The 22487-nt window shown below is 56.5% G+C and overlaps 7 protein-coding genes across 7 annotated transcripts; 4 read left to right on the top strand and 3 right to left on the bottom strand.

The window, feature by feature from the left end:
* Nucleotides 1-79: 79 nt before the first annotated feature.
* On the top strand, nt 80-3418 carry CMQ_607 (oxysterol-binding protein; the record flags this gene model as incomplete). The annotated part of the gene is made up of 3 exons (XM_014317686.1): nt 80-253; nt 313-1387; nt 2115-3418. 3 exons carry the CDS (start codon nt 80-82, stop codon nt 3416-3418), a joined length of 2553 nt encoding a protein of 850 aa, XP_014173161.1.
* A 920-nt stretch (nt 3419-4338) lies between these two features.
* Nucleotides 4339-6636, top strand: CMQ_1263 (c6 zinc finger domain containing protein; the record flags this gene model as incomplete). The annotated part of the gene is made up of 3 exons (XM_014318342.1): nt 4339-4383; nt 4513-6167; nt 6228-6636. 3 exons carry the CDS (start codon nt 4339-4341, stop codon nt 6634-6636), a joined length of 2109 nt encoding a protein of 702 aa, XP_014173817.1.
* A 366-nt stretch (nt 6637-7002) lies between these two features.
* On the top strand, nt 7003-8577 carry CMQ_402 (aminopeptidase y precursor; the record flags this gene model as incomplete). The annotated part of the gene is made up of 1 exon (XM_014317481.1): nt 7003-8577. The coding sequence occupies one exon, from the start codon at nt 7003-7005 to the stop codon at nt 8575-8577; it is 1575 nt and encodes a 524-aa protein (XP_014172956.1).
* Nucleotides 8578-9424: 847 nt separating this feature from the next.
* CMQ_993 (ankyrin repeat protein) lies at nt 9425-13243 on the bottom strand (the record flags this gene model as incomplete). The annotated part of the gene is made up of 8 exons (XM_014318072.1): nt 9425-9439; nt 9662-9793; nt 9851-10330; nt 10417-10467; nt 10538-11695; nt 11763-11806; nt 11856-12039; nt 12230-13243. 8 exons carry the CDS (start codon nt 13241-13243, stop codon nt 9425-9427), a joined length of 3078 nt encoding a protein of 1025 aa, XP_014173547.1.
* Nucleotides 13244-14570: 1327 nt separating this feature from the next.
* On the bottom strand, nt 14571-16146 carry CMQ_1031 (major facilitator superfamily transporter; the record flags this gene model as incomplete). Its single annotated transcript, XM_014318110.1, has 2 exons — nt 14571-15426; nt 15506-16146. The coding sequence occupies 2 exons, from the start codon at nt 16144-16146 to the stop codon at nt 14571-14573; spliced, it is 1497 nt and encodes a 498-aa protein (XP_014173585.1).
* Nucleotides 16147-16471: 325 nt separating this feature from the next.
* On the bottom strand, nt 16472-18658 carry CMQ_1419 (hsp70 family chaperone; the record flags this gene model as incomplete). Its single annotated transcript, XM_014318498.1, has 4 exons — nt 16472-16624; nt 16754-17416; nt 17461-17563; nt 17619-18658. 4 exons carry the CDS (start codon nt 18656-18658, stop codon nt 16472-16474), a joined length of 1959 nt encoding a protein of 652 aa, XP_014173973.1.
* Nucleotides 18659-20679: 2021 nt separating this feature from the next.
* On the top strand, nt 20680-22384 carry CMQ_1297 (evolved d-pantonohydrolase; the record flags this gene model as incomplete). The annotated part of the gene is made up of 8 exons (XM_014318376.1): nt 20680-20895; nt 20954-21108; nt 21177-21361; nt 21422-21529; nt 21595-21804; nt 21861-21960; nt 22024-22103; nt 22167-22384. The coding sequence occupies 8 exons, from the start codon at nt 20680-20682 to the stop codon at nt 22382-22384; spliced, it is 1272 nt and encodes a 423-aa protein (XP_014173851.1).
* Nucleotides 22385-22487: the final 103 nt, after the last annotated feature.

Genomic DNA, 22487 nt, shown 5'->3' with positions numbered 1-22487 from the left:
TGGGTTTTGTCGGTCACTAAGAGGCGAACTTCAGTAGCATTGGCGATATTTGAATCAATTGTTTGGAATTGCATGAACCATGGGAATGATTACAGGCATGTACTGGGTGCAGATATGGACAGCCGTTGCAGTGGTGCTGCAGGAGACAGCAGTGGCTGAAGGCCCGCAGAGCTGTTCGCACGAGGCCAACCGGGTGTCCTTGGCCACTGCTCCTCCGATATGCGCAGCGTCGGAACCAGCAGCTCTCATCCCTGTAAGTCGGACAGGCCTCCAGCAGGTGTTAAACAGAGCATGTTACTGACGGGGAAACAGGCACTGCAGCAGACATGCAGCCGTGACCATGAGAGCATTGGTGTGCCAGGCTACCGGCCAGCAGAGGCACACGGGTTGTGGGAGGTGCGGCCGTCGCCAGGAAAAGGCCGCGGCATGTTTGCGGTGGTGGACATTGTGCGGGGGACGCGTCTGCTGGAGGAGCAACCGCTATTTGTGGTCTCGCCACCGCCGTTGGTTCCGGGTGTTGGGTTCTCGCTGTCGAGCATGCAGCCTGTGGTGGAGGAAGCGTTTGCAGGACTCAGCACGGCCCAGCAGGTCGAGTTTCGTTCTTTGCACGAGGTGCAGCTGGCAGGAGAAGAGAGTGAGGGAAGGAGAAGCGAGGATGAAGAGGGAAACAAGCGCAGCGAGGAAGAAAAAGAAACACACGGCCGCAGACTGATGCGGATTCTGCGCAGCAACGGCTACAACACGCAGGACGGCCGCGTGGCCATCTACCCCAAAGCGGCGCTGGTAAACCACGATTGCCGGCCGAACGTGTTCAACACGGATGTGGCTGGCCGCCGGGTGATCATGGCGACGCGCGACATTGCCGTCGGTGAGGAGTTGCTGACGACGTACGTGCCGCTGCTAGCCGACACGACGACACGGCAAAGACGGCTGATTCAGTACGGCTTCCACTGCAGCTGTGTGGCCTGTCTGGCGGGCGAGAGGGATGGAGCTGGCGACGGGACAGACGACGGCCACCGCATCTACATGGGAGCTGTTCTAGACGACTTGGAGGCTGCAGTACGCGAAGAGGCAGCAGCAGCCGATGACGAACGGAAGAAGCAGACGCAAAAGCAGAAGCAGAAGAAACAGAAGCGGGTGCAGCAACTGGCTCGCAATGCTGCCGAGCTGGCGGCCTATGTCGAGACGCAGGGCTTCGCCGACTACTACGTGCGCACCAGCCGGCTGGCCGTGGAGTTTTCCTTCCGGGCGGACGACGGCATGGCGGCAAGGCACTGGGCACAGCGCCATCTGGAGCATCACCGGCTGATAGACGAGACGATGCAGGCGACACACGATGCCCACGCGCTTCTCGGCTTTGTCGAGCAGGCAGTGCAAGGCCAGCAAAGTGAGAACAAACGCTGATTGGGAGAGTATGGCCAGGTGGCCTTGCAGAGAAGAAGTCGACAATTAAGCTACATGTGTGCTTTGAGATCCTGGCTGTGCTGAGTGGGATTATGTGAACTTTGCGTGATGGAGTCGATGCTGTTATTTAGACTTTGTTTTTAGCTCTCACACGACCTGCACTGTTGGCCCGATAGCTCCAAAGTTAGGCCTAGCACGGGCCAACAGTCGCCCGCACAGCCGCTGTCAAATTAGGAGTGCCCCTGTGTGTTGTAGGCAGGTACGGGGTACTTCCAAGCTATGCCAACGTGCACGAAATCTGTAGCTAAATTGGGCCGTGCGCCACACACTTCATGTATCGGCACAAGTCTTCACGCCCCACCCTTTCAGGCCTAGTTCGTTCGACAGCTGCCAGAGCTGCACTGCCACCATGATCTCTATCTCGCCTGCAGGACGGCCAAGCTGCAGACGGTGCAGTGAAACAGGGGAGAATCAGGAAGTAGTGCTTCGGAGTTATATATGTATTCGTCTTCTATTCTTTTTTTATTCCAACGGGATATACTCCATACCTCTCCATTCTTTCGCATTAACGAAACCGCCAGCCAACATGGACAATCGATCGATTGCTTCCCGCTGCAAGGAGCTTCTGCAGGTCAGTACAAGAACATCGAGGATCTCTGCTTCCCAGCAGGTTTCTGAGTAGAACTCGCGAGCACTAACTCGCCGTCCAGTTCCTCTCGACCACCACGGGCGATCTCTCCAACGTGACCGGACCGCCAGCCTTTTGCTGGCGCCTTCGTCCGTTGTCGAGGTTGGCCACTGTTGGGGCCAGCGACCGGCCGTGTTTGCCGCGCCCGCGCTCGAGTCGAGTGCCGAGCGCCGCTGTTTGCTGGTGCTGCGCATGATGTTGATCGCCCTGCGCAGCCAGGTGTACGTGGGCGGGTCGACCAAGACGAGCATCCGGAAGCCGCTCAACGCGTTTCTGGGCGAGCTCTTTCTGGCCGAGTGGACGAACGAGAGGAGCAGCAGCAGCAGCAGCACCCCCTCCTCCTTCACAACACGACTTGTGGCCGAACAGGTCAGCCACCATCCGCCCATCACGGCCATGCACCTCGCCGACGAGACCCACGGCGTTCGAGCTGACGGCTACGCCCGTGTCGAGATGACCTTTGCCGGCTCCGTGCAGGTACGCCAGGTCGGCCACGCCCTCGTGCACATCGACCGCTACGACGAGGACTACCTCTTGCCGCTGCCCGACGTGCGCGTGCGCGGCTTCCTGTCCGGCCGCCTGTACCCTGAGATCATCGGCACCTACCACATCGTCGCCAGCAGCGGCTACACCGTCGAGCTGGTCTTCTCGGGGCAGGGCCTCGCCTGGGGCGGGACCAGGAACGCCTTCACTGCGCGGGTGATGGGAAGGGAGGTGGGAGAAGAGCCGGAAGACGGAAAGAACGGGAAGAGCGGGAAAGAGAAGAAACCAAAGCACGCAAAGCACGCCAAAAACACAAAGAACACAAACACAGCCCGGGAAACGCTCTACATCGTCGAGGGCGTCTGGAGCCAGGGCTGGACCACCACAGACGCGCGGACCGGCCAGGTGCTCGAGCGCTACGAGGTCGACGCCGTCGAAAACGCACCGGTCGCCATCCAGCTGTCGCCGCCCGAAGCACAAGATCCGTGGGAGTCGCGTCGTGCCTGGGCACCTGTCATCGACGGCATCGTCCGCGGCGACCTCAGCCACGTCGTGGCCGAAAAGTCTCGCATCGAACAGGCCCAACGCTGCATGCGCGCTCACGAGGCCAAAAACGGCACCATCTGGAAGCCGCTGCTGTTTCGAAGCAGCAGCAGCAGTCACGACGACGCAGAAGCACCCTGCCCTAAAGCCACAGCCGCGCGCGACACGTTCCACCGCCTCGCCGCCGGCCTCGACCTGCAACTGCACGACGAGCAGACCATGGGCGTGTGGCGCGTTGACGAGACCAAGATTCAAAACCTGCAGCGACCGTTTCGGGGCGAGCTGACGCCATTGGGATAAGAGGGATCGGGGCTGGCCATTTTGCATTTAGCGCCATAGTGGCCTGTCAAGAATGCAAACGCGACTGATAAAAAGAGAAACGAGAACGAGATCCTGCCAGCCATGCATTGCGGGTTTGGCTGTGCAATCCGGCGTTGGGAACAGGACTGCGCATACAGTGGAGCAGAACCAGATTGAAATACGGAGTACGGAGTAAAGCAGGATATTCATAGATTGCGGCGCGGCTCAAAATTAATATGCGCTTACGTGTGCAGAGGTCATCGCTGACGATATACAAGTGGGTCCGGCTTCAAGTCTCGCCGTCCGACTACCAAACTGTCAGAGGCAAACAAAACAACCAGCAGATATGCCAGCACCATCTTACTTCACAGCCACACTAGACACTCAGGCGACACACGCCTAGACAAGTCTGTCGCAAAGCCGACAAAACGGTCTACGAACTGAATACTGCGCTGCTGATATCGTCCTATGAGACGCAAGAATGGGATCCACTCTCGATGGCGTCATTCACAAGCTGTCGAACGCCATCTGTCAAACTGTGTGAATACGAGGATGGGCACTTGCTGGAAAGCGATGGGGGACCTGAAGCGACCGTTGTGAGACAGCTTCCTTTCCTAGAACCGCCGTAGTCAGCGGGAATTCACCATCGCAACATACGACCAAGCTGCCCTGCTCGGGCCTGCTTATATGCACGGTCTATAAAGGCGAATCTTGACGCCAAAAGGAAGCCTCACATCCAAGACAGGGTCGGAAGCCGAACGGACAGCGACGAAATAATAGCAAGATAAGATATCTTACCACAGACAGGAAGGAGGAGCTTCCGTTTTGTCCAAAAGCTCAGTGGGCTGTCCGTCGCGCCTTCTCTCTCGGCCCCGAAGAATCCAGGCTGCCAGCAGGTCCCACCTGGTGTCCACGACAGAATGTGGGAAGTCACGAATGCGAATGGATCCATTGCTGCTGATCACGTCATCCCTGCAGCGGTGCTAAGTCTTCGGTCGGTTCTCCGACGGTGTCCTCTCGGAGGACAGAGGTATACTTTGGATTTTTTCGACGCGAATCACGGTACACGCATCTGCTTTCTGCTGTCGACATAGCTCCGACCTGTACTCGTCGTGTGCACGGTCTCTGCCGACTGTGTCGAGTCGATCCGGCCAGAAACGAACGACACATGCGCCTGCAGCGAAAAGTCTCTCATCCGCGAGGAGGCTTCGGCTCACACACAGCCCTGGGCGATCATGAGTCTCAACAGCGCTGGTGCTGGCGGCGGCAGTGGCGCCAGCAACAGCCATAAGCGCCAGTCCAAGTCATGCAAGCGCTGCCTCAAGCGCAAGAAGCGATGCTACGGCTTTCCCATCTGCACCAACTGCGAGCGGGCCAACGAGCCGTGTGAGCAGTCGGCTTTTGCCGTCCAGCTGCATCAGCGTGACGACAACTACGCTGCCATGCAGCGAATCCGCGCCCTCGAGGCCCAGCTCGAAAGTGCCCATGCCGAGCTGGCCAGCATGCGTCGCAGCCAGCGTGCTCCGTCACCCGCCAGCAGCCGCCCGGCAAGCCACACGCCCACAGAAGGACAGCCCAGTCGCAGCCAGACGGCCGAGCCATCTCCCAGTCCCGAGAGCATCGCAGACCGGCCGCCTCTCCTCCCGCTGGAGCACATCGTTCAAGTATCCGTGTGGCGCAAGCTCTTGCCATCGGCCATTGATAAGACTCCGGAGCACAGCGTTGACCTGCCGACAGACACGGCCGGCTTCGGCTTGGTCCAGGCCTACCTCGACCATGTCCACACACGATATCCCATCCTGACACTGTCCGACCTGCTCCAGTTGCACGCACAGCGGCACGATATTGTCGACCCGGCCGGCTGGACCGATCCTGTTGCTGAGCTCAACACTTTCCGACTGTATATGGTGTATGCTATTGGTGGTGCACAGCAGTACAAGGAGCAGCAGGTGTCCGAGGACTACTACGAGGCTGCGCTGCCACGCTTGTGGGCACTGCAACAGCTGCCACCTTTGGCCGGTGTCGAGGCGCTGTTGCTGCTGCTGCTGTATGGCCTGCATTCTCGGCCGGTCAGCAGCACGGCAGTCTGGCAGGTCGCGGGACTGGCCATGCGGATATGCGTTGACCTCGGCCTGCACCGAGAGGCATCGTATTCGAGCAGCCCAGACGAACAGAGCCGGACACGACGGCTGTTTTGGACCGCCTTCTGCCTCGACTATAGCGTCGCTCTGTGGCTGCGCCGGCCTTTAAGTCTGACGAGGCACGACATGGACACACGCCCGCCGAGCCTGCAGGAAAACTCTGCAAATCTCACACGCGAGGAGGACACTGACCTGGTTGCGTGGGCCCGGTTTGTGCAGCTTCGGCAGCTGGAGGCGCACATCTACACGGACATGTACGCGCTCGACGAGTCGCTCGAGATGCGCTTTAGTAAAGTGCACCCCTACCTAGAGGCTCTAGACGCGTGGATGCACGAGCTGCAGGCGCCTGCCACCTCTTCCACCAACAAGACTGCAACCGTCAACGACGACTTCTGGCTGCAGTGGAACAAGGCGATTCTTGTGCTGCTGCGGCCGTTCCTTCTTGTCATGCACCCAGACGACGACAACGATCCCGACTCACTCGTCGCTCGATGTCTTCAGGCGGCCGGTCACGTCTGCTCGGCCGCCAAGCACATGCTGCAACGCGGCCTGCACTCCCATGCGCTCGTGACTGCCCACGCAGCCTTTAATGCGGGCATCACCATCTGGTCAGTCCACAGAAGCCACTCTCAAGCCATGCTGCCGCCATTCTTACTGATACTTCGCAGCTGCTGTCTCTACATCTCTCCTCGGCTGTGGTCGTCCGCCGTTGTCAACGACCTGCGCGCCTGCTCGTCGACCATGTTGGCCATGGCAGAGCGCCTCCCACTTCTGAGAAACGACTGCTCTGTGCTCGAGGATGCCATCGGTGGGGTTATGGACTCGCTGTCAAGAACGACAACCGGACGTACCAGAAGCCGACGGCAGGCACGGCACCTGGCCGAGCCGGACATCCTCGCCGTGCAAAGCCTGATGAAGCTGTCAGCACAACCAGACTTGGTCACTGTGGCCACGGCCGAGCCACTGGACAATGCGTTGTCAGCACTGCAATTGCGCAGCCACAACCGCGATGCCGAAGACCAGGACCGCCTGCAGAATCTGATTGGGCTGATTACACCAGAATATCCGGCTTGCTGAGAACTGGGCCGAGCACGAACTGGACGAAATGCCCTCGTGCGCCGTTCGCGGAAGAGCTGAGCCTCGGCGCTTGTAGATCGCCTCCAATTGCGCAATTTCAGCGAATCACACGTGCTTACGTCATACTATCAAGGCCCATCTCCTTATCTACCGACGACGACCCACCTGCCTAATGTTGCCTTGCCGACTCGGTCGAGCTCCTTCCTCTTGTGACTTTTCTAGCTTCCTGCAATTGTCCCGTCTTGTCCTCCTCGTCTCTCTTCTTCTCCTCGTCAATTCACCCTCTTTTTTTGGTTCATCGGCTTCTCTCTCTTCCTCCTATCAAACCCCTACACTCGCTTCCTATATTCCGCGTCTTCCCCCAAAATGAAGGGCCCTCTCGCCACAGCTCTGCTGCTGGGCAGTGCTACGGCTCTCGGGTTTCCCAGCTTCGAAAACCAGCAGCAGCCTTTGGCCACAACGGGCGATGCCGATCTACAGGTCGACGATGTCGAGTACAAATCCAAACCGCTGGTCGACAGTGCTAGCCTCCAAAAGACCATCAACGCTGACCGGTTGTTGGGCCACGCAAAGGCGCTCTTCGGCATCGCTCAGGCCGGCATCCCCGACTACGGCCATCCGACGCGTGTCATCGGTAGTGCTGGCCACACGGGCACGCTCGACTACATTTACTCGATCGTCTCGTCGTTGGGCGGTGGCAAGGGTGGCGAGGGCGGCTACTACCGCGTGTGGAACCAGACCTTCCCTGCCGTTACCGGCAAGGTGTACGAGGCACGTCTCGTGCTCAACGACTCTGTTCCGGCATCGGCCCAGGCCATGAGCCTCACACCGCCTACACACGACAACAAGCCCGTCTTTGGTGCTCTGGTGCTGGCTACGGGCACTGGCTGCGAAGCGTCTGACTACCCGGCTGCTGTGACTGGTGCCATCACGCTGGTCCGTCGTGGCGACTGTCCGTTTGGTCAGAAGTCGGAGCTCGCCGGTGCTGCCGGCGCCGTGGCTGTCGTGGTCTACAACAGTGAGGATGGCCCTCTCAGCGGCACGCTGGGCACGCCTACAGCCACGCAAGTTGCTACCTTTGGGCTGTCGGGCGCCGACGCGGCCCCTCTTGTGGCAGCGCTGAAAAAGGGCAGCTCTCTAGACAGCATCGCCTACATGGACTCGGTCGTCAGCACGATCCACACGACCAATATTTTGGCCCAAACCGTTGAAGGCGACCCGGACAACTGCGTAATGCTTGGTGGCCACAGCGACAGCGTGCCAGAAGGTCCCGGCATCAACGACGATGGGTCTGGCACCCTCTCGCTGCTAGAGATTGCCACACAACTGACGCACTATCGCGTCAACAATTGCGTGCGCTTTGCCTGGTGGGCTGCCGAGGAGGAAGGCCTGCTGGGTTCCGATTATTATGCCGCCACGCTGCCGCCGGCCGAGAACCTCAAGGTCCGCCTCTTTATGGACTACGACATGCTCGGTAGCCCCAACTTCGCCTACCAGGTCTACGACGCGCTCGACAGCGAAAACCCGGCCGGCTCCCAGGCCCTGCGTGACCTCTACATCGACTGGTACACCGCTCAGGGACTCAACTACTCGCTCATCCCCTTTGACGGCCGCAGCGACTACGACGGCTTCATTCGTGCCGGTATACCCGCCGGTGGAATCGCCACTGGTGCCGAGGGCATCAAGACTAAGGACGAGGCTGCGCTCTTTGGCGGCACTGCTGGCGACTGGTACGATCCGTGCTACCACCAGCTCTGCGACGACGTCGCCAATGTTAACCTGACCGCCTGGGAGCTTAACACGAAGCTTGTCGCCCACTCCGTCGCCACCTATGCCATCTCTTTTGACGGTTTCCCTAAGCGGACCCTGGACTCTGTGGCCGCTGCCTCTTCCACTTACGGCCGTGGCCACAAGTACCATGGCGGCAAGCTGATCATGTAATTACGTTTTGTCACACACACTGAGAAATTAGAGATAGAAGGGGATGTGCCACATGGTTTGCACCTTTACGACGGTGCTGTTTACTATTTGTACCAATAATGACAAGTAGATTCGAATGGAACTACATAGGCACGAATGCCCATTGATCAGCCTTTTATTTACTCGGCGGTGATCTTCGCTGGTTCTTTGATAATTATAGTGACATGCACGTGTTTCCAGATCGTCTAACTCGGAAGGTTAGATCTACCTGCTTGGCCTGATACTGGTCAAATCGTTTTCAGGCAGTTCGAAATGCGCTGAACAAAAAGTATTAAAGCCTCCACAGGCCAGAGACGCCATGCCGATTGATAAAGAGTCCGTCATACCAACGTGAAAGAGCGGAACAAACTATGAGATAACGGCCTTTTCATAAACTATATCCTAAAAAGCGATGGACAAAATGAAGACAACCAACGAAAGCATTACGCACGACTAACCACCTGTGCCTCAATATCTATGGCCGCCTGGTTATTCGCGCTTGCGTTCCTTCTCGCCTCTTCTTTCTCTTTTTTCTCTCTCTCTTCTTTCTCTTTTCTCTCTCTCTCATTTTTCTCTTTCACCCTCTGAATCTCTCTGCGTTTTTTCAAGTCTATCTGCCTCTGTTTCTCTTCCTTCTTGCGCAGCTTCAGCACTTTCTCATCCGCTCGCCGAGTTAAATTGTCGCTAGCCCATTTATCGCGAAGACCGAGCCAGACGTAGTAGATATGCAGCTTGACGAAGACATAGTTTGACCCAACTCTCCAAAGAGACCATATGATGGACCGAATCAAACTGCTGTATGCCAGCATTATAACAGGCAGGATAATGGCTACGGAGATGGAGACTGTGTTTGATGTGTCAGAGCCAATTGGCTGTGGTCAAACACTATCGGAAACGGACACGAGAAATAACTCACACATCAGTCGAAACTGTTTACGCAAAGTCCATCCATCGGTTCCATGAGTGTTGTTCATGCCGAAAATACTGGACATGAACGACAGCGGCAGCTGTATGGGTTAGCTGGCAGAACTAAGAATTTGCGACATCCGCACCAAACGAGGCTTACAAAAATGATGGTGATTATAGTAAACACCATGATGGCCCTGCCCTGTTTAACAGTCTCCTCCGACTGCTGCACCGCCTGCCAGGCTTGGACAACGCTGGCCTGCTGCTGCTTGAGAGCTAGCAAGTCGTTGACCTGTGAAATGCATTAGCATTGCGAGACACTGCCCTGTGATTGACTCAAGATGCATACGCTCTGTGCCGTGCTTTGGGCGTAATTCTTCAGGCCCTCCAGCTCCTGGACCCAATCTCCCATGTCAGATAAAAGCTCGATTGATTGTGTCTGGAACCATTGCAGTTTGCGCAGTCCGTCCTTTTCTTCTTCATTTGGCTTTAAACACCTGTTGATGCGGCTGAAACTCTGCTGGGGTTGTAAATCCTCATCGGCCTGGGGTTCTGGATCCTCATCGGCCAGATACAAACCATCAAACTGTTTGAAGCCCTTCGGGTCCAAAATATACCGCACGTGTTTGTGAAACCGCTTGACAATCTCGCACTGCTTGCGGTGAAAGTGTAGCATGATATCAAGCTCCTCTATGATGTCCTTGATCTCGCGCTGGATTTTCCCCTCGGGATTGATGTCAAGCAAGCCCTTGTATACGCCATTCAATTCATTACTGTACGCCTTCGTCCGGTACATTCTAGAGGCCTCCTCTGTCCAATGCCACAAGTGCTGGAACAAAGTCGTTTGTTTGTATGCCTGTAGCGGTATCAGATCGCTTGCCCGCTATTTCTCTGACATCAAAGGAAAGCACTTACCGCATTGCCTATGGCCTCTGAGAATATGTCCATTACATGTGGAAGGATTTCCTATGCGTTCGTCAGCCGTCATCTTGCCGCCTTCCTTCTGCCATGACCGCGCGTGAAATGCCAAGCCTACACTAGTTTTGGTTCGATCGAAGAACGTATTGGAACACTCGTCAAGAATCAAGAGGGCAATGTCGTAGACAGAGCGGAACTGATACTCGCGAGCCATTTGTAAACGTTCCCGGATGGACTTGTGCACGCCGGTTTCGTCCCTCTTGTTCACGCCATATCGTCGTGGGAAACAGGTGATGATGGTGTTCTCATCCAAAATCCACATCCACAGCTGGTCAACCATGACGACGCGTGACACTTTGCGAATGTTGTCACGACATTGCTCACATCGCCGAAATTCTTCTGCGGCTTTCTTTTGGTTTGAGCCGTTGGCAGCAGCCTTGGTATTGCTGCTAAAGCATTTCGGTGCAGGCGCTTGGGCTTCCGCAGTGACGTCTTCTCTATTGTCGCCTTCATAGCACTTATTTGCCGACAGGGAATATGACAGCTTGCGAGTCATGCTAGAATCTCTGTCGGATTTCTGACTTGGACACCGGGAGTCGTGTGTGTATGTCCATTTCATTTCTGACCCGTCGTCTTTTCTTCCGGGTACAGCCATTTTCTTGAAAGCCGTCCAGCAGTTGCTCCTTTTTCTGGGGACCTCCTTCAGCCGGTGGGCTTTTTCAAGATCTATGCTGGTGCCACGGTAGACGACCTGGTCGCGATCCCTAGTTCGTGTCGATTTCAGTGTCCAGAAGTGAGCCTGGTCCAGAGTTCTCCGTGGATGCAGTGGGGCCTTGTGGAAAAGGAAATTGTTAATCATCTCCCTGTCCCGGTGATTGCTTATGGCTTCGGACAGACGTGCGGCGTCCAGCAAAAACTGTCCCAGCTTATTCTTTATACGACCGTTTGTGTCCACATGGATCCGGTTGTGCTTCTGCTTTCCCAGAAGCCCCATTGTTGCGTTCTCAATTTGATCCACAGGGTTGTAGTTAGTCCGTTGGACATTTTGCTTATACACCTCAGGCACGGCGTACTTCTCGTCCGCATTGAGTAAGTGGTGGAAGTTCAAACGTGGTTCAAGAAGTTCTCGGTCGAGGCCTCTGCGCTCATCTAATCGTGCCTTCAACTCGTCCTCTTTCTCCTTGTCTCTGTGTTTGTGAAATTTACCGACTTTTTCGTCTATCATTTGCGCCACAGCTTCGCGCTTCCTGTCGGCCTCCCAATGCAGATATGGCATCTAATCAGTCCATCAGCGAGGCCGCTTTGGAAGCACGATACATGGGATTCGGGATTTGTTCTCTCACAAATAACACCATGTTCTTGGCGACCTCCTCTGCCCTCTTTGGATCTTGTACTTGGTTAACAAATGTGGGAACCGCGGACTTTCAATGACATACCAGATGACACCGTTTCGCAAATGGGTCTCATGTGGCGAGCCTGAACCGCGCTGCTCCCGGTCCCGTGGTGCTGGCCACGCCAGTATTGGGGCCGAAGCAGCATTTTTGCCTCGGAATCCTTTGATGATTCCCCTTTCTCGCCAAATATGTCGCCTTCCTCGCCGTAGTACCGTGCAATAAGGCTCTGCGTTTAAGTCAGCGCTGCCAAAGCGAATAGAGTGTAACGGTGAGAATATTTTTTGTTACTCTTGAACTTACCTCAACCCACTGAATATCGTTAGAGAGTTTACTAGCAAACATAGCAGGGACTGGGAATGTGCCAGGGAGGGAAAACTTGCATGCATGTTGTTGGCCGGTATATGTATGTAGCGGACGTCAGTCTGCTTGTCCCTGTTGCTACTGCCCTTGGCCTTCTTGTCATTGGCCCTTTTGCAGTTTTCCTCCTTGTCGTCAGCCGTGGTGCTCTCAGAAACTTGAGAGTTGGGGGTTTTGCTTCCGCCCTCGGTGTTAGCATTGTCCGTTTGGCTTTCTTGATTTTTCGTGTTGCTACCGTTCTCGTTGCTGTCTTTTTTCATTATATTCCTGCCGATGATTTCATTGTCCTGGAGCAGGTATTTCAGTGCAATCCTCTGGTCAGGACAGTGACCCTTGATATGTTCGCTCTTCTCAGACTGCCCAAAGTCGCACAGTTCAAGGCCAGAATGACCATGGTAACCATCCTTCTTCTTGAACCTTATGATATAAGAATTGACGTCTTTCTCCAAATCGTATTTTTCGATGCTCGACCTTTCCAGTAGGCCGATATTTTTCTCAATATCCTGCCACTCCTTTTTGTCCTGTTCGTGATTGTTTGCGCTTCCCTTGGGGCCCGCGTTGGCGGTCTGACTATCACCAGTTTCCCGTTTCGGTTTCGATTGTCTCCAAGCGCGAACTTTTTCGATCCCATACTTGCATTCTTTAGAGTTGAACCACGCTTCATGACTCTTTGTGATGTTGTCCACAAGGCTCGGGGCTGACTTGTGATTGACACGGTCGTCATCTTCCAGTTGATCTCCAGTCTTGGCACCAACTGCTTGACGTAAGACTCGTATGCGTTTGAGCTGTGTGAGGATACTGGCAGCCACGGTTTTCTTTTTTTCATCTGGATTTTCAAATTGTTTCCAGAGTTCTTCATTCTCAAAGAAGTTTTTCCTTTCCCCAATTTCTATGCATCCAAAATAGTGTGACAAGTGATCTCTGATTTCTCTTTCTTCATGAGGTAGGGACGAGAGACAGCCTTGCTTTTCGACCTCAAATTGGTTGCCGTACATCGAATGGTGGCTGGCCGAATCAATTTTCGAGCCAGAACTGGCACCGCTTGGGCCGGCGTATGTTGGCTGGGTGAGCATTTTTGCCTGTCGATGTTATCTTATCTGGAGAAAGGCCGGGAAATGAGATCCAGCAGCGTGAGTGTGTATCTGCACACAAGTGAATGGGCAACGAGAGCAGGTCGTCTGCTCTTATACAGATGCCCGGAACGTCTAGAGCATAATAGGCTCAGGGAAAGCTACTCGACGGGACATGAATTGCGGCTGGAGCCAGCCTTGCATGTCATGATATTGTATACAGAGTATGCACCAAGAGCGGTGTTTCCGAGCATTGTCATCTTGGAGTGCATACGTCGTATTAGTGTGCGGCCGAGAGAATAGACTAACGAACAGGGGCTGCCGCGAAAAGGAGAAGGGGGTGCAACCTGCACGAATCAAATAGCCGTTTATACTTTCTTTGGCGACAGACAGACGGCCAAACCCAGACGAAGCAGGCCAGACAGGCCCTTGCTGACGAAATGCTGATCACGTCTCCATCCGAAGAGTTCAGCCGTCCACTGTCAACCGAACGAGGAAAGCCAGGTTGGTCCAGTGGGGCGTTGTGCAGCTCTGATGAGGTGGCTCTGCAGTAGTGATGGGACAGTGCCATTGTACGTTGTCGATTTGTCGGCTCTGTAGGTGTCGAAGATGCACGACGTACGATTGGTGATATTTGGTCCTAGATATCCTATTTTGGTTTAGGCTTTCAAACTCGAGTCGCGTGAGGGCGGCTCAGGGTGGCTCTTACCTCGGCGACTTGGCAGTTCTTTCCCTTTCATGCAGTCATCATTATGTCGTCAGCATCAGCCTCTACGGCTGCAGAGCCGCTTGAGGATGTCCAGACGGAGTTTTCCGCCGAATCCGGCTTCGTTTGCTGTCAGACATTTCAGCCTTGTCCACACACCCCTGCGAATACAACATTCTCTCCGCTTTTCACGGCAAGATGAATAAAGAAAAAGCTTCCAGCTGTTGCATATACGAAGGACACGCCATTTCCTCCGGACCCACTTTTGCAATACTGAATCCCAATAATCAGTGGCGAAGGATGATCTCCCCTGTCGGTCATGTATCCGTACGGGGTAGAAAGCAAGGGTACATGTTCTTTTTCCATTTCAGTACATGCTAATGTGGGATGTGGAAAGAAGTGCGGCTTAAAAATGTACTACGGGGAAGTTCTCCGTACATAGTACTCGGATGCAAGACATGTCTCGCCTTGTAAGGGTTGTCGAGGCCCGTTTTTTGGTCTATCTGGGGCAGGAAATTCAAAGCACACTAAACGCCTTTCGTCCAAGTCGTATACAGCACGCGGCAAGAAGAAGAAAAGTAACCTGTGTGAGAGATAAGTGGAAAAAGGCGGTGGGTCATCCTCTCAGCCGATGCTCTCCTCTTCGTCGAGGACATCCCGCGTGCTGCGGCTGAGCTCGCTGTCGGCCTCGGCAGCAGCGGTGGCGTTGGGCACAGCCTCGTATTGGTAGAGGCGGATGTTGACAAACATGGCAAAAAGGCCGAAGTCGTAAGCCAGGCGCAGGGCCCCGGAGACGACGAAAGCGATCCAGAAGCGGTCATGGCCAGCGAGGAGGCCGGTGAGGGAGGGTCCGGTGGTGGAGGCGAGGGTACGCAGAAGGCTAGTGACACCCATGACGGCAGTTCGCTCTTCAGAACGGACGATGGCGGCGATGAGGGCGGCACGCGGAGCCTGGTCGAGATTGTTGAGGCCGACGCGGACGAGCAGCAGGACGCAGGTGAGCCAGACGCTGGCGGGCCAGGGAAAGAGCAGAACGGCGGCAGACGAAGGCACATGGGTGAAGACCATGGTGTTGACAAGGCCGATGTAGCGGGCGAGAGGACCGGCAAAGATCGAGGAGCAGGCAGCGAGGAAGTAGCTGGCCGACAGGATGCTGCCGAGGGCGTTCTTGCCAAGTTTGGGGAACTTGGTGTCGAGGTAGTAGGTGGTGAGGGGCATGGTAGCCATGCCGTCGGCCAGCGAGTCGACCATGAGCAGGAACCAGAGGGCATAGAGAGTGCGACGGGTCTGGCTGGAGATCTGGCTGAAGCGGCTCTTGGACGGCGACGGGGTGGCGAGCTGCTCGTCGTCGTCGTCGTCATTGTCACTATCATCGTATGTGTGGTCGGGCGTGTGGCCGAGAGTGTAGTCGTGGATATCGCGTGGTGCCTTGGCAGAGTCGACCGAGAAGGAATCCGAGGAGGTCGAGACGGCCGGCGGTCTGATTAGTCAGCCGTAAATCTTCAGAGCTGCTGCTGGTGCTGTTGGCATTGTGACGACTCTGCAGCTCGCAGCGCGACGACAAGACCAAGCTGAGGCCGAGATTGAGGGCACCGGTGACGGCATAGGCCAGATAGCAGAGGTGATAGACGCGCAGCAGCGGCCAAGCAGCCGGGCCGCTGTGCAAACGATGAATGACATGGCCGGCGACGGCAGTGCCGACAGACGAGCCGAGAGCCGAGACGGTGACGTACCAAACCAAAACGTCGGCGCGGGTGTTCGGATCGGTCAGTTCGGACAGCATGGATTCCTCGACGACGCGAAAGGGTCCAAAGTCGCCGCCGTTGGCGCTGATGACGCCGACAATCGCGGCCATCAGCAGCAGCCAGTAATTCTCGCAAAAAGCAAAAGCCAGGCCGGAGACGGCCATGAGAACGGAACCGAGCAGGATGGTGCGGCGACGGCCAAAATGGTCGGCCAGAAAGGTGAGCACGAGCGAGAGCACGACGTCACCAGCCAGCGTCAGCGACATGAACAGGCCAATACGCTCGTCCGATACGTCCAGCGCGGCAAAGAAGAGGGCCAGAATCAGGCTGCTGGCTCCGTAGGCAAACATGCGCAGGCTGCGCGCAAGGATGATGATCCAGGCATCGCGGCCAGTGGCATAGACGGAAGCGAGGCCGGATTCTCGGTAGGCATAGCGGATGTGTCGCGTGACCATTTGTGAGACGGAGATGACAAATGAGGAACGGCAGACGATAGAACAGGGAATAGAGGAAGACGTAGTAGGAGGAGGATCAAAGATAACCAGAGACGAAGCCAGCAGGAGAAGAAGCCAACAGAGAAAGCCAATCAGGAAAGAATGGACTGGAAAGGCAGATGCCTGGAGGCAGTCAGACAACAGTCGGCCTCGAAGCACACCCAACAAAAACGTCAAATCGAACATCCGCCAATGCCGTGCCGTCAGAGGCCTAGTCCTGCCGGTGTCGGTACCGTGTGGCCATCCTGGTTGGCCTCGCGGGCAGTAAATCCCTCTTCCCGGCGAGCTATCTTAGTGCGGGGTGTTGGGGCGAAAGCTGGGAGCCGTGTGAGGGCTGGAACTGTCTGAGCTCCGTCGCTATGGCTTCTGGGTAGGCGACTGCATTGTCGCATGTCCGATTGCTGATCAGGCTGTCGCAGCGGAGCCAAAAGTCGGCTTGCTGTTAGAGACGGAGAGAACGTTTGCTTCATGGCGACATCACACGTGGGGCATTACTAATAGGCATCCGCGCACGGACCATTTGGCGGGGCTGGTCCACCACCTTGGCCGATCCCTAATCAAAACACACCTTGACCTCCTTGCTGGCCAGCCGCTGGTCCTGGTACAGGACGGCAAACTCGACCGAGGCGCCGGACGGAATCATGACGATCTCGTAGGCAAACTTCTTGAAGATCTGCCCGCTGGGCGACTCGTAGTAGGGCAGGCGGTCGACGATGGAAGCAAAGTTGCAGGTGAGGTCGCACATCTTTTCCACGCCGTCGCCCTTGCGTGACGGCGCGTCGGCGCTGTTGCAGAGATACAGCTCGCGCGTCCACTCGGTCTTGGGGCCGTTGACGAGCAGATAGAAGTCGTGGCGGATGGGCGTCATCGCCTGGACCGAGCTGCCCTTGCGCAGATACCACTCCATCTGGCGCCCGGCAAAGTAGACCCCCTCCTTCTCGTCGTAGTACCGGTCCTCCTCCCGGTGGTAGGCCTCGCTGTACAGCTGCGAGAAGCAGAGGCCGACCGAGAAGCGCGATACCGTCGACGCGACCGTGACCGGCAGCGGCCGGTAGCCCTCGCCGCCGGCCACGAATGTCTTGTAGCAGCCCTTGTACACGGCGCCACGACAGATGGCCGTCCACGGCTTCGTTCCCGTCGACTGCAGCACGTTGATGTCGGAGCCATGGCGCTCCTTCAGGTGCTGGTGGAGATACGGACTGCCGCCCAGACCGCCCACGAGGATGATGTCCTGGACTGTCAGCAACGGCCTCTCACGATGGCAGCTAGACATACCGAGACGGATAGGTCCTTTGTGGCCTTGATCGCGCTGATCTGCTCGTCGATGAGCCTGTCGATGCCGTCAAAGGAGTACTCGAACAGCTTTTCGATCTGGTCGCTGTAACTGTCAGGGAGACGCTCGAAAAGCGAGGAGAGAAACGAGACAGACCTACCCGGTCAGATGGAAACGGCCCATCTTGATGTGCGGCTCCCGGCTGACGTCGTTCAGCTCGGCCTTGGACGCAAACGCCTCGGCCGGGATCCCGACGGTGTATTGGCGCCGGGAGTTGGCCATGTGCTTGTACTGCGGCTTGATCACCTGCTGCCATTCGCCCCGGACCAGCTCCTTGACCCCGGCCTTGCTGAGGCTATCCCACTTGGGGCCGAGCCGGCGCTGCGACATGTGCTCAAAGGCCTCGTCGACGAAGATGCTGCCAAAGAGCCCGCCGACGCCCTCGATGGCCTCTTCGATGACGAGCGGCGAGCGGCGCGTCACTTTGTAGGAGACGAGGTCCACCGTCCCGCCGCCAGCATCGCAGATGATCACCACGTCGCCCTGCCGACACGCCGTCGCGCTGTTGTACAGCGTGGCCAGGGCAGCCGCCTCGGGCTCGGTGACGAGCGTCAGCTCGGTCGGACCGGCCGGTCGGGCGTCCAGGATGCCCGCTTGACTGACCGCCTCCTCCATCCGCTGACGAGCATAGCCCGGCCAGATCGCCGGCACCGTCAGCACGACGTGCAGGCGCATGCCCGCCACAGCAGCGTCGCCCCGGTCGCGGCTGATCGTGTCCAGCACATGGGCCCAGAGCAGCCGCAGATAGTCCGCCACCAGGTCGACCGGCGTCTTGGCCTGGTCGTGCAGCATCCGGCGACAGCGCCGCACATGCTCCGAGTTGGCCAGGGCTGGACTCAGGTCGTCTTCGCGCAATAGCAGCAGCTTGAACCACTGGACCGCGTCCGCGTCCGCCGGCACCTCGTAGCCCCAGTAGACCTGGCCGTCCTCATAACAGAGCTCCGTCGGCGCCTTGCCCTTCTCTAGACCCATGCCGGGCCAGCTGTGGATCAGGTTGATCTGCTCCTGCTCAAAGTCGTACGGCGTGGCCCAAGCGACACCTGAATACGTCGTGCCAAAGTCGATGCCGATGATCAGCACGTTGCCACGGTCGTCCGGCACGCCTTGCCAGTAGTCTGCCGAGGATGGTTCGAGGGGCATTTTGTTTTGTTTCTTTTTGTTCTTTTTATTGTCCTTTGCACTCTATCCTCGTAGAAGTGACAGGTCAAGGAAACGTCAAGCTCATCAACGCAGAATCCTCTCCTCAGGTATGCAGCTGTTCCACGAGCTACATCGCGTTATGTACGGCGGCTCGCGACACCTTCAGGCGGCTTTGCCCCCCATTTCGCCTTGGTGGGAGCCCTACCCCTCCCTCCCTGTTTCTGCGTTGCCATCTGGCGTGGCTCACCATAGCCGCCCGACGATATTGGCCAATCATATACCACCAATCACAGCCTCGCACATCCACCATGCCACAGCGCCTGCTAAGCCTCTGGGCCAGTCCACTCACGCGCATACGACGTACTTGTATGCATTCGGGTAGTCTTGCTATGCTGCGCACTGCAGAACATTCGTAGACGGGAGGGTCGGCGCGCCTTTCTGAGCAAGCGATTAATCCTGGTGGGGAATTAGTAGAGGAGGTAGCCCTCGTGGCCTCCTGTATGCGTTACGTGTTCTTAGAACGCATCCCCATCGCGCAACATTCCACCGATGACGGACGCCAGCATACAAGGACGACATGACCTGCACCGCTTCCGGGCCAGCCAGGGCGTCAGTCAGATGCCCGACAACTCATTGACGCAAAAGGCGCCGGAACTGTGCCAGGATATCCGCGTCTTTGCCAATGAGCACTTCTAGATACTCTGAAAGATCCCAGCAGTGCAATCAGCTCCAAGATGGGCAACTTCGTGGTCAAGCTCAGGCCTGCCGGTCGGGATCTGTGTCTGAGCCTTCTGTCACCGACGAGGGCGGCTGCGTGTTTGCAGCTACGACACCGACCTCGGCAGTATATTCGACAAGGTCATCGCTTTGACCGTGACACTGACCACAGGCCGTCCGGCTGCAGTATCCCGTCCGTTTCGACCAAGCCCTCATGGACCTGTAGAAATGGAGAACCGGTCGGGCGGCCACCAGTTCCTCCTAGTCGTCGCAACCGATCTCAGGCGCGGCAAGTCCAACGGCGAAATGCCGGGAAGCGGTAGAAAAGGAGGGCCATGAACGTAAACTTCAAATCTCGGCGTTGGGCATCGTGTTTAGGGGTTCGGGTGGGGTCCAATCCGCGTTTGTTCTCGCAGCTCAAATTGGAAGTTGTCACAACTGATGCTTATGGCAGGGGTAGCGGTACACTGTATGGGTCTTCACGATGTGGCTGATGATCTGCGTGTTGTAACTAGCTAGGAGAGAGTACATGGCGCGCCTTCACTGGTGGAGAGATTTCACTGGGGCTAGTCCCCATTTTTATCTGTCTGACCAATGAGAGGCCGCGTTGCTGGCATTAGTCAGAACGATCACAGTGCGCTCCATTCTAGAGCTTCACAGAAGTTAGGGATATTAGCCCTAGTTCTTGGCGGCCCATGCGCTTACTAAGCACATGCCTGCAGGGTCGGGTGCAACCATCCGGTGAAGCTCAGTCTTATTCACATCACAACGACTGCGATGCCTCAATACCGACTGTCTCCTTGTTAAGAGAATCACGATATTGATATTCCCAATAGCAGCCAAGCACCCACTCTGGAGAGCACAGAGCTCTGACATTGGCGAAAAATAAATTCACGAAAGTCCATACCTTCCAAGCAATCGCCAGCATCAGTAGACCTCAGAATCTCAACGCACTAGAGACAAAAAGTCTCGGCGATGCTGTCGAACGGACTAAGCTAAAATGAGTGGGATGTACGGAGTAGTCTTGTGGCACATGATGGGAAGATACACGTAGCCTCTTGGCATAAGTGTCCACCAATTTAGTAGCGAAAGCTATGCACCTCGGCATAGATCGGAAAATCTCCGTACGGAATACCATTCAGCCACGGACATTAGGCTCCCATAGTTTGACAGATGCTGCCAGTGAGCAATTTGACGACGCGACAGCTTCGGTAGTCCGCTTGAAGTAATCCGAACTTACAAGACATGGCTATATAATAGAGACATCTCACAAGAACAGTTCAGCTGCTCTCGGCAACAGACCAATGACTCCGTTCAAGCCTTCAGCATTGGCCAGCGGGCCTTCACCGCTGGCCGTCGCATCTGCCCTTGTCGCCATGCTCGGGTCAGTCTATGCAAAGCATCCACGGATGCTCGCCTCGTCGCCGACCGCCATCCCGTCTCAGGCTCAGGTCATCGACTCCAAGAGCTTTGCCGTCCTGTCAAGCGTTCCCCCAGTGACGTCCAGCAATGGAAGTGCGGTACGTCTTGGCCTAGTCCGCCTCATGAGCTGAGAGAGCTTGCTGACCCCGTCTTCAGCCCTTTGTGCCACCTGGACACACCCTGGACTCTCTGCGCGCCCAGCCGTTCCACGTCTACGATGACGCCTTTTACGACATTCTGGGCGCCAACCCGACCCTCTCGCTCGTCGCAGAGTCCGAGACGGATCCTCTCTTCCACGAGGCCGTCATCTGGTACGCATCAGAAGGCCCGGTTTGAGACACATCGCCTTCCAGACGGCCCCCTTGCTCATGCCTTTCAGGTTCCCCGACACCGAAGACATATTCTTCGTCCAGAACGCCGGCGCAAAGGCTGCCGGCACCGGTTTGGCCAAGTCCAGCATCATCCAGAAGGTCTCTCTGGCTGCCGTCGAGAAGGCTGCAGCAGCTGGCACACTTGTCCAGGTCGACACCGTCGACGCCTCGCCCCAGGTGCTCAACCCGAACGGTTTGTTTCTAACTGCTTCTGCTCCTCGTCCATACCCAATTCTGACACCCTCTTCTACAGGCGGCACAAACTACCGCGGCCAGCTGCTCTTTGCGGCCGAGGGCCAGGGAGACCAGCTACCGTCAGCCCTGTATCTCGTCAACCCGCGGCCGCCTTACAACTCCACAGGTGAGGGTGAAGATGCAACGAACACACAGAAACTGCTTAGTCCGTGCTGACCTACGCCTCTCCAGTCCTCCTCAACAACTTCTTCGGCCGCCAGTTCAGCTCGCTCAACGACGTGGCCGTGCATCCGCTCAACCGCGACGTGTACTTTACCGACACGCTGTATGGCTACCTGCAGGACTTCCGACCGCCACCAGGCATGCGAAACCAGGTGTATCGCTTCAGTCCGGACACCGGCGCAGTCACCGTCGTCGCCGACGGGTTCAGCCTGCCCAACGGTATGTGCAGCCCGGCTGTGTATTTCAAACCTGTCAGTCTGCTAACCGGCCGATAGGCTTTAACTTCTCCCCGGACGGTGCCTACGCCTATGTGACCGACAGCGGCCGAAATCGCGGCTTCACCGGGAACTATCATTTTTCTGAGCCGGCCACAATGTAGGTGGAGATAGAGACGTTGAAAAGACATGGCAGGCTGCTGAGAGGCTGACCGTGCTGCAGTTACCGCTTCAACGTGAGCGCCGATGGCACCCTTGAGAATCGCAAGACTTTTGCCTATGCCGACACAGGCGTCCCGGACGGTGAGCCTCCTTGCATCCTGCTTCTGTGCCTCGTCTGATGCATGCTGACACCTAGCCTCACAGGCGTCCATGTCGACGAAAAAGGCAACGTTTATGTCGGCTGTGGCGGCGGTGTTCAAGTCTGGAGTCCGTCCGGCACGCTGTTGGGAAAGATCTTCCTCGGTACAGGCGCCGCCAACTTCCAGTTTGCCGGCAGTGGTCGCATGATCATATGCGCCGAGACGCAGCTGTACTATGCCACGCTGGCAGCCACGGGGTCCTTTGTACAGTCTGAACTTTGAGTCAATTCGGCTGTGGTTTGATAAACAGGAAACATATCTGATGGAAACTAAAGTTGAGAACTGGGAGGTAAAAATAGAGCCAAAATGGATTAAAGCCCGAAAA

The sequence above is a fragment of the Grosmannia clavigera genome (genome assembly GCF_000143105.1).
Source record: "Grosmannia clavigera kw1407 unplaced genomic scaffold GCSC_140, whole genome shotgun sequence".
Taxonomy (NCBI): domain Eukaryota; kingdom Fungi; phylum Ascomycota; class Sordariomycetes; order Ophiostomatales; family Ophiostomataceae; genus Leptographium; species Leptographium clavigerum.
The sequence above is the reverse complement of the archived record's forward strand: the minus strand, read 5'-3'. Positions and strand labels throughout refer to the sequence as shown.